General features: G+C 37.6%; 1 protein-coding gene across 2 annotated transcripts in view; it reads right to left on the bottom strand.

The window, feature by feature from the left end:
- PRKAA1 (protein kinase AMP-activated catalytic subunit alpha 1) overlaps positions 1–13,545 on the bottom strand; it is a 31,324-nt gene extending 17,779 nt beyond the window's left edge. Inside the window, exon 1 of one of the 2 annotated variants that reach the window (XM_069491916.1) lies at positions 13,419–13,545. In XM_069491916.1, coding sequence (XP_069348017.1) covers positions 13,419–13,545 — 127 coding nt within the window. Of the gene's footprint in view, positions 1–12,085; positions 12,137–13,418 lie in introns of those variants that run through there. The other variant, XM_069491919.1, reaches the window with a different exon arrangement.
- Positions 13,546–15,283: the final 1,738 nt, after the last annotated feature.

Consider the following 15,283-nt stretch of genomic DNA (forward strand, 5'->3'; position numbering starts at 1 on the left):
TTGGGATTTCAACATTCATGATTATGGCATTAGGGATTGAGTCTTTTGGAATTATGATTGGCATTGGTAGAATTTAGACACTGATAATTCTAGAGGCAAAGTCTCCAAAAATTTAATCTCAGGAACCTACTAGAGAATATATATTCCATCAAAATCAGGAAGAAACCTAAGGAAGATGCATGGAAACCAGTAAAGAAGGGATTTAATATAGGAGAAAAACTAAGAGAATCCCCAGAATGTTGATGAAGCACAGTCACAATAACGAATGTATAGAAGGCCTAGAAGACAACAAATCCAGACAGGAATGTGATAAAGGTGATCCAAGATAAGTTATTTGGGGGTGGAGGGTGGGGCGGGGGAGGGAAGAATAGATAAGATAAATTATCTTACAGGTTTGAAAGTTTGGAATACCATATAGAGAGAGATTTTACAAAGGCACTCAAAGATGTGGGAAATTTAGCCTCAGGTTAAAAGAAAGCTAAGCAAATGAAAAAAATGAGATTATTTATTAACTCCAGGAAAAATTAACTGTTCTATAAGAAACACAAATATAGTCATAGATATTGGCTTAACAAATAGTATTTACACAGTCATACTTATGAAAACACCAAATATGGATTTTTTTTTTTTAAGTATGATATAACTGTATTAGGAGAATGGGGTGTGGAAGAAAAGGTACAGGGCTATAAGAGAAAGAAGGAAGAAAAACCTATAATCACAGGTGAAATCAGTTGTAGGAATCAAGCACATTCTAACTTCTAATAAGGCTTTCTCCAATCTCCAATACCAATTAGATGTCATTAAGAGCAGCCCACCTGACTGTTAAATCCCAATTCAGGAAGTACCTTCTTTCTGAGTTTCTTGATACCTGCTGAGGTAGTAATCACATCCTCCAAGAATCTTCAAGCTCTGGCTTAGTAGGAATTTTATCCTGTTGGCTGCTCAGGTGAAACAGGGCTGGGAAATAGTCACAATACTGACAGACGCATAATTGGAAAGAACGCTAAGATAGAATCCATTTGGGCTTGAACTCCAATTCACAAACCAACCAGTCTCCTATCATACCCTGCTCAACTGAATTTCAACTCCGATTAACTTTAAGAAACTACTGGAGCTTATCTAAAACTCTGGACATACATTATGTCAATTAAGAAGGAACCAGAATAGGAGATTCAAAGCATTCTCTCAAATTCATTCATTTGGCATTATGTACTGAGCATCTCCTATATGCCAATTAATGCTTTTGGGTAAAACAGTACTGACCAAGAGCAACCTGGGCCTTACAAAACCAAAAGGTCTTACAATACAAAAGAATAAAACAAACAAAAATACATATTAAATTCATCCAATAAATGCTTTGGCAAAAATTATTAACTATTTTCAATGATAAGAAAATACAGGAGTGATGAAATAAGAGCAGAGAAGAAGAATTTTACAAGAGACAAAATCATTTAAAAGCAGTAAGTTGCAGCAATAATGTGCTGGAAAATTTTATGGAACACATAACAAAAAATGAGGAAAAAATTAACAAGAATAAGAGGGAAGGTGATAATCAAGGAATACAGATTCAAGTATAATTCAACTCATGAGTAATAGAGAGTAAAAGACTATTCTACCTGTAAGTAATAGAAGCCCTCCCTAAAAAAGGCAGAATAAACAAATCAATAACCAATCAAGATAAACCACAAAACTTTTTTCTAATATTTGAGCATTTCATCAAATTATAATCAATTGTAAAAAAGTATAGCAATATAACTTCTTCACATTTGAAACAACAGAAGAATCATAAACCTATGATTGTTCCCAAACAAAAATTGAGGACAGGGGAGGTACCCAAACAGCAACTGTCAAGAGATTGTTTGAATTCATACGTACACACACATACACACACACACACACACACAGATGTTAAAAACTAAATAAATAGGCAGAGTACATGATGAGTTTGTTTTTAAATGGAAAATTAGTATACTAATTCCCTTTTCATGACTGAGTAAAATGATAGAACATTTTTAGGGCAGTCAATGCCCTAGGAGATTATAGACAAACTAAGGCTCAGAGGGAAAAAAAAAATGTCCTAGGAGGCATTTCATTAAGACTGATACAGTTATATCACTTATATGGTTATATACAGTTATATGTGTATATATGTATATATACACACACACACACACACACACACATATATATTTAAATCTGTAGTTCCCCTAAGAATTTAACTTAAGAGTTAAATAGATGAAAAAATGTGCACAAATATGTAAGAACCCCATAAGATTATCAGAAAAAATTTCAGTAGGCCAAAGGGGAGAGGGGTGATATATTCAAAATCCTAAAAGAAAAAAAAAACTTGGTAAACAAGAATACTATACCCAGCAACCTTATCTCTCAAAAATGAGGCAGTGATAAAGATTCTGTCAGACAAACAAAAGCTGAGAGTTTATCACCACTAGATCTGCCTTATAAGAAATGCTAAAGGGAATTCTTCAAGCTGAAGGAAGAGAACACTAACTAGTATAATGAAAACATATGAGTGTACTGGTAAAAGTAAGTACATCGTCAAATCTAAAACACTCGAATACTGTCATGGGAAAAAAACAACTATATCTCTAGTATAAAGGTTAAAAGGCAAAACTATTGTTTTTAAGAATACAAATTATTTTTTAAATGTAAATTGGAACATCATAAACATAAAACAGGAGGAGGGGGAGTAAAAGTAGAGTCTGTATATGTGATCAAAGGTAAGTTCTTGTCAGCTTAAATTGCTAGATTTAAGATGTTTTATGCAAGCCTTAGGCTAACCACAAAGCAAAAGCCTATACTAGATACACAAAAGATAAAAAGATAAGATTCAAAGCATATCACTGCATAAAGCTATCAAACCCCAAAGGAGGAAACTAATAAAGAAAGGAACAAAGGATCTACAAAACAACCAGAAAACAGTTAACAAAATGACACTAGTAAGTCTTTACCTATCAATAACTACTTTGCATGTAAAAAGATTGAATTCTCCAATCAAAAGGCACAGAGTGGCTTATTGGATAACAAACAAGACCCAATTCCATGCTATCTACAAGACACTCATTTTACCTTAAAGGACACTCATAGACTCAAAATGAAAGGACTGAAAAAGATATTCCATGCAAACAAAAACAAAAAGAGAGCACGGGTAGCCATACTTATTTCAGACAAAATTGACTTCAGGTCAAACACTACAAAAAAAGACAAAGAAGGTCATTATATAGTGATAAAAGAGGTCAGTTTATCAATACAATATATAACAACTGTAAATATATATACACCCAACATTAGGACACCTAAATATATAAAGCATAATGTTTATTAAGAGAGCTGAAGGAAGATATAGACTACAACACAATAATAATTAGGGTTTTCAATACCCCACTTTCAACATTAGATAGACCATCCAGACAGAAAATCAATAAGGAAACACTGGACTTGAACTACACTTTAGACCAAATGGACCTACCTAATGGACATATACAGAACATTCTACCCAAGAGTAACAGAATACACATTCTTCTCAAGTACACACAAAACATTCTCCAGGACAGATCATATGATAGGCCACAAATCAAGTCTAGCAGGCTTAAGAATATTGAAATCATATCAACTATCTTTTTCAACCAAAATAGTATGAAACTAGAAACCAGTAACAGGAGGAATCATGGAAAATTAACAAATATATGGCTATTAAACCCTACGTTCCTGAACAACTATTGGGTCAAAGAAGAAATTAAGGAGAAATTTAAAAATATCTTGAGGCAAACAAAAGTGGAAATACTACATACTAAAACTTATGGAATGTAGCAAAAGTAGTGCTAGTAGGCAAGTTTATAGCAATAAATGCCTACATCAAAAAGGAAGAAAGATCTCAAATAAACACCTAACAATACACAAGGAACTAAAAACAAAAAAAATTAAACCAAACATTAGCAGAAGGATGAAAATAACAAAGATCAGAGCATAAACAAGTAAAACAGAGACTAGAAAAAACAATAAAAAAAAAAATCAATGAAACTAGGACTTGGTTTTTTGAAAGGCTAAACAAAATAGACACCTATACCAAAAAAAAAAAAAGAAAAATGAGACAACTCAAATAAATAAAATCAGAAATGAAAGAGATGTTACAACTGATAACACAGAAATACAAAGGATCATAAAAGACTACTGTGAGCAGTATTATACACCAACAAATTGGACAACCTAGAAGAAATTGATAAATTCCTAGAAACATATAACCTACCAAGACTGAATACCAAAGAGACTGGAAATATGAACAAATAATGAGTAAAGAGACTGAATCAGTAATTAAAAGTCTCCCATCAAATGAAACCCAGGACCAGATAGCTTCATAGCTCAATTCTACTAAACATTTGAAGAACTAATACCAATTTTTCTCAAATGCTTCAAAAAAACTGAAGAGGAAGGAATACTTCCAAACTCTTTTTATGAGGCCAGCATTACCCTGATACCAAACCAAAGACACTACAAGAAAAGAAAACTATAGACCAATGTCACAGATAAACATAAATGCAAAAATCCTCAACAAAATACTAGCAAACCACATTCAATAGTACATTAAAAGGATTATTCACCATGATCAAGTGGGATTTATCCCTGGAATACAAGGATGGTTCAATATGTGCAGCTCAATAAAAGTTATTCAGCATATTAACATAATGAAGGATAAAAACCATATTAAATGCAGAAAAAGCATTTGACAAAATTCAACATCTTTTTATGATAAAAATTCTCAACAAATTAGACATAGAAGGAATGTTCCTCAGCACAAATAAAGGCCATATATGACAAGCCCACAGCTAACACTCTCAACAGTGAAAAGCTGAAGACCTTTCCTCTAAGATCAGGAACAAGACAAGGACACTCACTCTCAACACGTCTGTTCAACATAGTACTGGAGTCCTAGCCAGAGTAGTTAGGCAACAGTAAGAAATAAAAGGCATCCAAATAGGAAACGAAGTAAAATTCTCTTTATTTGCTAATGACATGATCTTATATAAAGAAAATCCTACAGACTCCACCAAAAAATTGTTAGAGCTGATAAACAAATTCAGTAAAGTTGCAGGATACAAATCAACTTAACAAAAATCAGTAATGTTTCTATATAATAACAATAAACTGTCTGAAAAAGAAATTAAGAAAACAATCTCATTTATATAGCATCAAAAAAATTTAACCAAGGAAGTTAAAGATCTGTATACTGAAAATTATAAAATACTGATGAAAGAAATTGAAGATGACACACAAAAAAAGGAAGGATATCTTATGTTCATGGAGTAGAAGAATTAATATTGCTAAAATGTCCATATTACCCAAAGCAAAATCCCTATCAAAATTTCAGTGCTAGCCAGGCGCGGTGGCTCATGCCTGTAATCCTAGCACTCTGGGAGGCCAAGGCAGGAGGATCACTCAAGGTCAGGAGTTCAAGACCAGCCTGAGCAAGAGCGAGACCCCATCTCTACTAAAAATAGAAAGAAATTATATGGAAAACTAAAAATATATACAGAAAAAATTAGCCAGGCATGGTGGCGCATGCCTGTAGTCCCAGCTACTCAGGAGGCTGAGGCAGGAAGATCGCTTGAGCCCAGGAGTTTGAGGTTGCTTTGAGCTAGGTTGACGCCATGGCACTCTAGCCTGGGAAACAGAGTGAGACTCTGTCTCAAAAAAAAAAAAAAAAAATTTCATTGCTATTCTTCACAGAATAGAAAAAAAAATCCTAAAATTCATATGGAACCAAAAAAGACCTCGAACAGCCAAAGCAATCTTGACTAAAAAGAACAAAGCTGGAGGCATCACACTGCCATGTTTCAAAATATATTATTACAAAGCTATAGTAATTAAAACAGCATGGTACTGACATATAAAGATATCCCAACCAATGGAATATGATGGAGAGCCCAAATAAACTCACAGATCTACAGTCAACTGATTTTTGCCAAAGGTGCTAAGAACACACAATGTGGAAAGGACAGTCTCTTCAACAAATGGTGCTGGGAAAACTGGATAGCCACATATAGAAAAATGAAATTGGATCCCTTGTCTCACCCCTTTTAAAAGAAAAAATTCAAAATGCATTAAAGACTTAAATGTAAGACCTGAAACTATAAAACTAACAGAAGAAAACATAGGGGAGAAGCTCCATGACATAAGTCTGGGTAGTAATTTCTTGGATATGACTCCATAAGCACAGGCAACAAAAGTAAAAATAGATGAATGGGAGGGCATCAAATTAGAAAGCTTCTGCACCACAAAAGAAACAATTAATAGAATGAAGAGACAACTCACAGATTTAGAGAACATATTTGCCAATCATACATCAGATATAAGACTAATATCCAAAACATATAAGGAACTCAGATTACTGAATAACAAGAAAACAAATAACCCTATTAAAAAATGGGCAAAAGACTTAAAGACATTTCTCAAAAGATATACAAATGGTCTACAGATAGATGAAAAACTGTTCAACATCTCTAATCATAAGAGAAATACGAATTAAAACCACAATGAGATATCACCTCACACCTGTTAGATTAGCTATTATCAAAAAGATGAAGGCCAAGCATGGTGGCTCATGCCTGTAATCCTAGCACTTTGGGACGCTGAGGCAGGAGGACTGCTTGAGCCCAGAAGCCTGACGTTACAGATAGCTATGATCGTACCACTGCACTCCAGCCTGAGTGACAGAGTGAGACCCTGTCTCTTAAAAAAAAAAAAAAAAAAAAAAAGATGAAAGAGAACAAGTGTTGGCGAGAATGTGGAGAAAAGGTAATCCTTATACACTGCTGGTGTATTATAAATTAATATAGCCATTTAAAAAAAAAAGTATAGCAGTTCCTTAAAAAACTATTAATAAAAATAGAATTACCACTTGATCTGGCAATCCCATTACTGCATATATATACCCAAAGGAACTGAAATCAGTATGTCAAAGAGATGTCTGCACTTCCATGTTCATTGCAGCATTATTCACAATAGCCAAGAAGTGTAAACAACCTAAGTGTCCATCAATGGATGAATGGATTCAAAAGACGTGGTATATATACACACAACAGAATACTATTCAGCCTTAAAAACAAACCAAACAAAAAAAAAAAAACAGAAGTTCTGTCATTGGCAACAATATGGATGAACCTAGAGGATATTATGTTAAGTGAAATAAGCCAGACACAGAGAGACAAATATATTATTATCTCATTTATATTTGGAATCTAAAAATGTTGAACTCATAGAAGTAGAGAGCAAAATGGTGGTTACCAATGGCTATCGAGAATCAACTATTACAGCTCCCTTTGCAATATTCTAATTTCAGGATTCTAATTTTCTATGGGCTAAAAAATCATAAAATAAAAATTATTAGAATAAGTTTTCTAAAATATGCTCTACAAAACACTAGGATTGAAGACTCTCCACAGAAAAAGATTTCATAATCAAATAAGTCTGGGAGAGGATGTAGTGAGTCTGAAGACTCACTATGCTTAGTAACACAGTAAAGACTCTGTAAAGTCCTATAGCAAAGAAATCTCTTACTTCTTTAACTTGGTATTTCTCAATCTTAATTTGATACAAGTTTTTGCTTCTAAGATTTTAAAATAATGTCCCAACATTGATGACTCTAAAATATTTTCTCTTTCAGGGTAGGCAATGTCCCCTCTACCTTACTCATTCTTCCCCTCTCTTTCATCTCAACAAAATCTTGGTAATTTAAGGCCATCATACTATAATCTGTCACATTTTCTTTGCTTATAGGAACAGAAATATTTTCCTTGAACCCAATTACCAACATTACTTCAATATTAAAGTTTCAGCAGCATAATATTAATACTTTTAAAAATATACTATCTTGGCCGGGTGCAGTGGCTCACACCTGTAATCCTCACAGTCTGGGAGGCCCAGGGAGGGAGGATTGCTTGAGGCCAGGAGTTTAAGATATGCCTGAGCAAGAGCAAGACCAAGACCCTGTCTCTACAAATAATAAAAAAATTAGCCAGCTGTGGTGGCATGCAGTCCCAGCTGCTCAGGAGGTTCAGGCAGGAGGATCACTTGAGCCCAGGAACTTGAGGTTTGCAGTGAGCTATGATGACACCACTGCACTGTAGCCCAGGCAACACCAAGCAACAGAGTAAGACCCTGTCTAAAAATATATATATATATATATAGCGCTTATAGCTTACAAAAGACCCACATTATCACGTTAGAGCCTCACAATAAACCTATGATACAGGTATCATCTTCTTTTACAGATAAAGAAATTGAGGCTGTGAGAGATTCTGGAAATTACCAGAGTAAAGCTATTGTGATCAAGTTGGGACAGGTCTTCTGACTCTAAGTGTTTTGACCTATCCACTCTAGCCCGCAATCCTTGTGCAGTAGAAGGGGAAAAACAGTTTAGCATAATCTCAGAACCTCAGCTGTTTTCTCAAAACTGGGCTAAAGATTTTCCAGTGAGTAAACTTGGTTGCAGCCAAACTAAATGCTGCTCCACAGTCAATGAATGTAATAAATGGACTTTGTCAAGAATACGCATGACTAAGGGCTCCCCCCTCCGCCCTGCTTTTTCAAAGCTCCAACTTTACACTTCAGACTGTCAGTTTTACAACAGTGCTAAGGTATTGCTTTTAAATGAAATGGAAGACAGATATTTTGGCCATGGAAGATTTACGTGTCACAGCAAAGGTTACCAACATTCACAATGTCTTCCCTCACAAGAACAGCAGATTAATCAACTAAATATTAGCTAACAACCATGTTAATGTTCTCTAAAGGGAACTCTAACTGTAGAACACTGTAACAAATGTTCTTCTAATCAGACATATAATCTTGGAGTGAAACAAAATCATACTTTGAAAGAGAGGATTTTAATACAATAGAGATGCCACAAAGATAGAAATAGTTACTGAAGATATTCTAACCACCTAGTGATTCCATTCCTACTTTAAAAGAATAAAAATTTCACTACCAGAAAAAATTCAGAAATAAAATTTAAAAACACAAATAATAAACAAAATTTTTTTTAATTCACGATTAAAAGTGTTAGGGAAATAGCTTAATCCTTGAGACAGATGAGTTTTAAAAGCTATAGATAGAAATTTAAGAATGCTAATAAAATATTTCAGGCATACCAAAAAGCATAACAAATACCCATGCACTACCACCAGCTTAAGCAGTAAAACATTACAAATACAACTAAAGCCCTGTAAACTTCTCCCAGATTAATTTCTCCTTCATCTCTACCTAGAGGTAATCACTATCCTAAACTAGGTGTTTGTCTTTCCCACACGTTTATATATTTTTACTACACTTGTATGAATCCATAAACAATATAGTAACACTGTTTTATGATTTTTTAATTTTTAATTTTATATATTTTGAATACATAATACCTGCACTACGCACACTATTCAACAGTACAAATGCATATACAGTGCAACATTTTCCTGCTACCTAGTTTCCCCTCCCTCAGTAAGGAATGTAACACAGTTTTGTGTCAATATTTAAAGAGATACACTGTACATACATAAGCAGTCACACCTAGGTACATGTTTGCCCTGTCTTTTATACATAAATGGCAGGCATATGTACTATACATACTGTTCTACTTTTTCCTCTTAAAAATATACCTTGGAAATTGTTCTCTAAATTATATAAAGTTCCTCCCTCTTTTTCCTTCATGTTTGCAAGGTATTTCACCATGTAGATAAGCTATAATTTAACTATTATACTATTAGAAAAGTTACTTCCAATCTTATGTATTTATAACAATATGGTGATGAGTAACACATTATTTGACACACATGAGTACATTTACAGACTAAATTCCTAGAAGTTGAATTGCTGGGTTAATTTCTATAAATACTGACATACCCTATAGAGGTGATACCAATTTTTACTCCCACCAACAATGTATGAGTCATTTTGCAAATTTTTAAAATTCGTATAAATAACATTAAACTGTATGTATTCTAAAACTTGCTTTTGAGGCTTAACCTTACATTCTTGAGATTCACTCATGCTGATATTAGGGAGCTCTAGTTCATATTTAGATTTTTTAAAATAATTCCTACTGTGATTCATTCACAAAGAGAACAGTCACCTATTTACCTGAAATTACAGCTTTACATAGAAATACTCACTAGCTCAATACATAGGTTATATGTACAAATAACTGATTTGCTGAAGACACATCCATCCCACTACAAAGACCGTCTTCTCTAGGAAAACTAACAAAAACTGCCTTTTAATTTACCATAATAACATGACTTTGTTCATCCATGCTTTTAAAGAGGGGTGGGGGAAGCCTCACAGAGGCATGGAGACTAACATCTTGACAACCAAGCCATGTGCCATTGCTCACTCCTGTAATCCCAGCTACTCAAGAGGCTGAGGCATGAGAATGGCTTGAGTCTAGAAGTTCAAGGCTACAGTGAGCTACGATCATACCATTGCCCTCAAACCTGGGTGACAGAGCAAGACCCCATCTCTCTAAAAAAAAAAAAAAAAAATGTTGACACCCAGAATGAAAAAGAAAAAAGATACCTTGGAAATAACAAAGATAATTCAAGCATAATCTCAAACTAATCCTAGTTTTCTGTTTAAACTTTCCCCTCAAAATGTTACCATTAAATAACTAAAGGATTTTTTTTAGCCTGTAATAGGAAGCAATCACTATTAATTTATAGTTCTTGCCCCCTAAAAATTAAATTTCCTATAAGCATGGAATATCATACTGGAAATTTTTCTGAATATCAGTATCATAATCTTCCTTAATGTTTGCATCCAATTTCTATCCAATGTATATAACTAACTTTAAAAGCTCCATTCCAAATTGTACCAATTAAAATATATGACTAATCCTATTATTTATAAGAATTCTTGTCAAATTAAGATTGTTGGTGTTAGTTACCAACATCACCACTATGGTGGCTATTTTTGCCTATTCACTGAGCATCCATGTCCCCCTTTCTCTACCCTAACAATACCCACTTCTGTGTAGGTGTCTATCCTGTCTCCTCATACTATCCAATTACTGCCCTATAGGCTGGGTGCAGTGCCTCACACCTGTAATCCCAACACTTTGGGAGGCCCAGGCAGGAAGATCACTTGAGGCCAGGAGTTCAAGACCAGCCTTGGTGACATAGCAAGACCTCTTTTCTACAAAAAATAAGAAAAATTAGCTGGGTGTGGCGGTGCACACCTGTAGTCCCAGCTACTGGGGAGACTAAGGTAGGAGGATTGCTTGAGCTCAGATGTTCAGGACTGCAGAGAGCTATGATTGTTGCTAGTGCCTGTTTAGGAACATAAGCCTAAACTAATTGGCACATGACATCCCTACCCAGAGGGACTGGATGAGCCAATGAAACTCATGAGAGGTATGCTGGGCCTCCTGGCTTTGGAGAGACAACCATAGATATGTTCTTGGCTAAGTTGAGTTAGATTTTTTATTACTTATAGCAAAAAGCGTCCCAACTGTTTAACAACTTAAAAAATGAACTGGTTAAAGATTCTGACCACCAACATCAGCAAATGTGTTTATGAACAAATGTAACCATATCCATGAAACCTATGATCCTCTAATATTGGCCTTTCTATATTTGGGGAGGTTGTTGACTTTGCAGAGTATGGTACTTCAAGAGAAGCACAGGTGAGAGAAGAAGTGAAGGTTAAGCAACAGCTAAGTCACCGGAGAGATTCATGTCACAGCCATATCACAGATCAAATCCAGCAGATGAAAAATTTCTTCTTGCTTTCCTATCTGCTACTCCAAAAGCCACTCAGCAAATAGATCTGACTTCACCCAGGTCTATATTAGGGGAATAATGAATAGCATAATCCAAGCAGTAAGAACTCTGGGAAGGGATGGGGGCATTAATGAGCATTTTTTACAAATACTTGTAAACTAAAAGCCGTTTGTAATTGCTAACAAGAAATAACAAAGCCAAAAATAAAAAACTTTAAGGGCATAGAAACATTTTACTGGCCTAATATGGACCCGCCCTAGTAGCTGTTATTATCCTATTCTGGCATTTGTTTCTTACTTCCTTACATTGTTGGCCTTGCTGATTTTCACAAGAAGGTTTAGGCAGTTGCTTCCCTGTGGGCTATACAGCAATTTTCCAGTTCTATGACTCACAAAGGGCAAGAGAAGGAAGGGTTCTCCTCTTCCAACCCTAGATAAAATCAGAAAATGTTTATTTAGCTCTGGAACAGCAAGGCTCAGTTAATTCACTGTACAAACTTTCACAAACTTTCTTTCAAGTCAAATATTTACCAGGAACTTAGTATATGTAAGCCATAGTCTATTATTTCTCCAAAGCCATTGCATGAATTATTTTTATCAGTTCCAAACTTTCTTCCTCTACATCCCTAATAACAAAGTCAAATATTTTAAAGAAAAAAAATTTACGCCTCAGAAAATTTGCAATTAAACCTTCTGTGCCAGAATTGGTGGACTGTACAGCAGGTTTATTATTTCCAGAATACTGTCTTAGAACACAGGATAAGAGATTCTACACTTTTAAAAAAAAAAAAAAAACAAAAAGTTCAAATGATGTGCACTATATCGTTTATCAAATATCCTTTGAAAACAAATGGAAATGAATTGCATTAATAAACTAATAAATGCTATCTGGAGGTAACATCTGCACTGACCACCAGGTTTGGCATACAGAGACTGCAAAACTCTTGATAATCCAGAAACACTAAAGGCACAGAGTCTCATTCAGAGCATACACTATGCATCACAAATGTAGAACCAGTTTACATTCATCAACTGCTCAGAAGAAATCGCTGATCCTTTCCGACGACATGGCCTTTTTTTTTTCATTCTGTAGGCTATCCCCAAAGCAACCTTACTTTTGGGAGAACACGTCTCACGCGTGGGAAACACCAGGGGCAGGTAAGTCGACAGCCTCCCAAAGAGGACGGAAATACGGACAACGCCGAGAACCGCCAAGGAAGCGATGGGCTGGCCCTGAGCCAAGGGAGCACAACCCGGGCGAAGAGGAGGCCACCATCCCCGGGCTCCCGCCCAAGACCCCGGCGCCCTCACCCAGCACCCAGAGCGCACCGCTCGGCTTCCGACTCTCCCACCTGAGAAAGTTTGCACCTCCGCATCCCCGCGCCTCACACGGACCAAGCCCCTCCGGCCACTGCGCCGTCGCCATGGCGACCGGTCCCCACCCAACCCCGAGCCGGCCTCGGAGGGCCGCGCCGTAGTCCCGCGGCGGCCTCGGGCTCTGCTCCCGCAGGAGACAGGACAGGGGCTGCCAAGCCCCGGAGACGAGGAACGCAGCGGGTAGGGGAGGATGAAGAGGTGCGAAAAGCGGAAGTCGCCTGGCTCTCTAGCTGGGGCCAAGCCTTGCCCCGGGGGTTCTCACCCTTCACTTTGCCAAAGGTGCCGACCCCCAGCGTGTCCCCCAGGATGTAGTGACCGATCTTCACCCGCCCGTCGTGTTTCTGCTTCTCGGCTGTCGCCATCTTTCTCCAGGAACTGAGTCTGCGCATGGCGCCGCGGGAGGGGGCGGAGGGGGCGGGCGAGGCCGCGCTGGGGGCGGGCGGGGAGGGGGTGGGGACGCGGGAAGGCGGCGGCGAAGTGGAGCCGCCGCCCTGCGCCACCCGCCCAGTCCCCGCAGCCGCCGTCGGGCTCAGACGCGCCCCCCGGCGGGGCTGGCGAGGGTCGCTGGGAGAGGCGTGGGCACTGCCTCCTCGCCCCGCGTCCTCCAGCCCGGGCCCCCGCCCACCTGCGCGCGGGAGAGGGCTTCCTGGGTTACCGAGAAGGCCAGTAGCCCCTCGGCTCTCTTCTCCCTTGGAGTTTCTGCCCAAAGTGTTCCCCCCTCACTGGCACTCCTGGGCCGGAGGAGACCCTCTCCTTGTGATTCCAAGGCAGGAGGTGGGCACTGGGGAAGCCCGCTCGCGTAATGCAGATATGTGGCTTGTTGCTAGTGCAGCGCGAATTGAAACACGGCAGGGGACGCCGCCTTGCCACTGTTTTCTAACCTCGATTCCCATCTTTCCTTCTCGGATGGAATCTGTTATAGATGCCGCATGGAGTATTCACTTGCATCTTTGATGGAGTTTCTCGCCCTCCTCCCACCTTACCCCCTCCAAACGCCCTTTTTTTTTTTTTTTGCTTTGAGCCAGTAAGTTGCTATTGGGCACCGTGGCGGTTCTAGGGGCGTCGTCGCCCTTTTCTCCTGGATGCTATCCTGAAATTTCCTCCCCAAAGCAAGCTCTGTTGCAAGGAGCAGCCTGGGAATGTGTGAATGGATGTGTATTCGGGGAGGGGGGCCTATTTGATGTATAGGAATTAATATTTTAGATTATCAATACACTTTCACTGGATTGAAAACAAGGCTTACAGTTGCATCAACCAACTCAATAGACAAATTTATTGTACGTGCAATGAGTAAGACTTAGTCTATTATCTGTATAAATAGAACCATACCATACCACAGAGGAAAGTAAAAAAAAAAAAGTATGTTTATTTGTAATAGAATGTTTGAGTTTGTTACTTCCACTCCTCTAACAGTAGGCAAAACCATGTGTTCCATCAATAAATATATTAATAAGTTTATACTCGCTCAATTTTGCAGTGTCACAGCCTTTGGGCCAGGGTCAATGGGCAAAAAATAGTACCGTTCATGAAAATATAAAAAAGCAAAAGATGCCGCTTTTCTTCCCAACGGAAATCAGTTACCCAACTCTCTTGATTTTCTCCTTTCTATTTATGAAATCCAAAGCATTAAGTATTAATTTTTTCCAAGGGAGGTATTGCAGGGAAAGCAAAATTCTGCCTTTGAGCTTAGAATTAACACCACATGAGCAGCCAGCCTTGAATCATCAAATTCCTCCTGTATTATGGACTGCATATTTTTTAAAGAACAAATAGTTAAATCTTTGATTACTGTTATATTTGGGGGGCAGCCAGGGGCTACTGTTGTAACTTTTGCTGTCTGACTTCTTCACTTTTACTTGTTTTTCTTGTGTATTTCTGCAGCTCAGGCTTTTTGGATCTCTACAGAGCAAAAATAGCTCTCTGGATTCTCTTAAGGAAAGAAAAAAACTTTAACTCCCTGCTAACCCCCCACCTCCAATATAGCATCTTACGTTACTTTAAATTGGTATCATGTCTAGAATTTAGCCCAGGAAGGAAGGTTCTGTTATTTTTTTTTTAACCTAAAAGAAAAAGATCACAAGTTACCTCAGCTTGGTACAGTGCTAGTTAAGCCACTAAGCATCTTGC

Source organism: Eulemur rufifrons, chromosome 17, assembly GCF_041146395.1.
Source record: "Eulemur rufifrons isolate Redbay chromosome 17, OSU_ERuf_1, whole genome shotgun sequence".
NCBI lineage: Eukaryota > Metazoa > Chordata > Mammalia > Primates > Lemuridae > Eulemur > Eulemur rufifrons.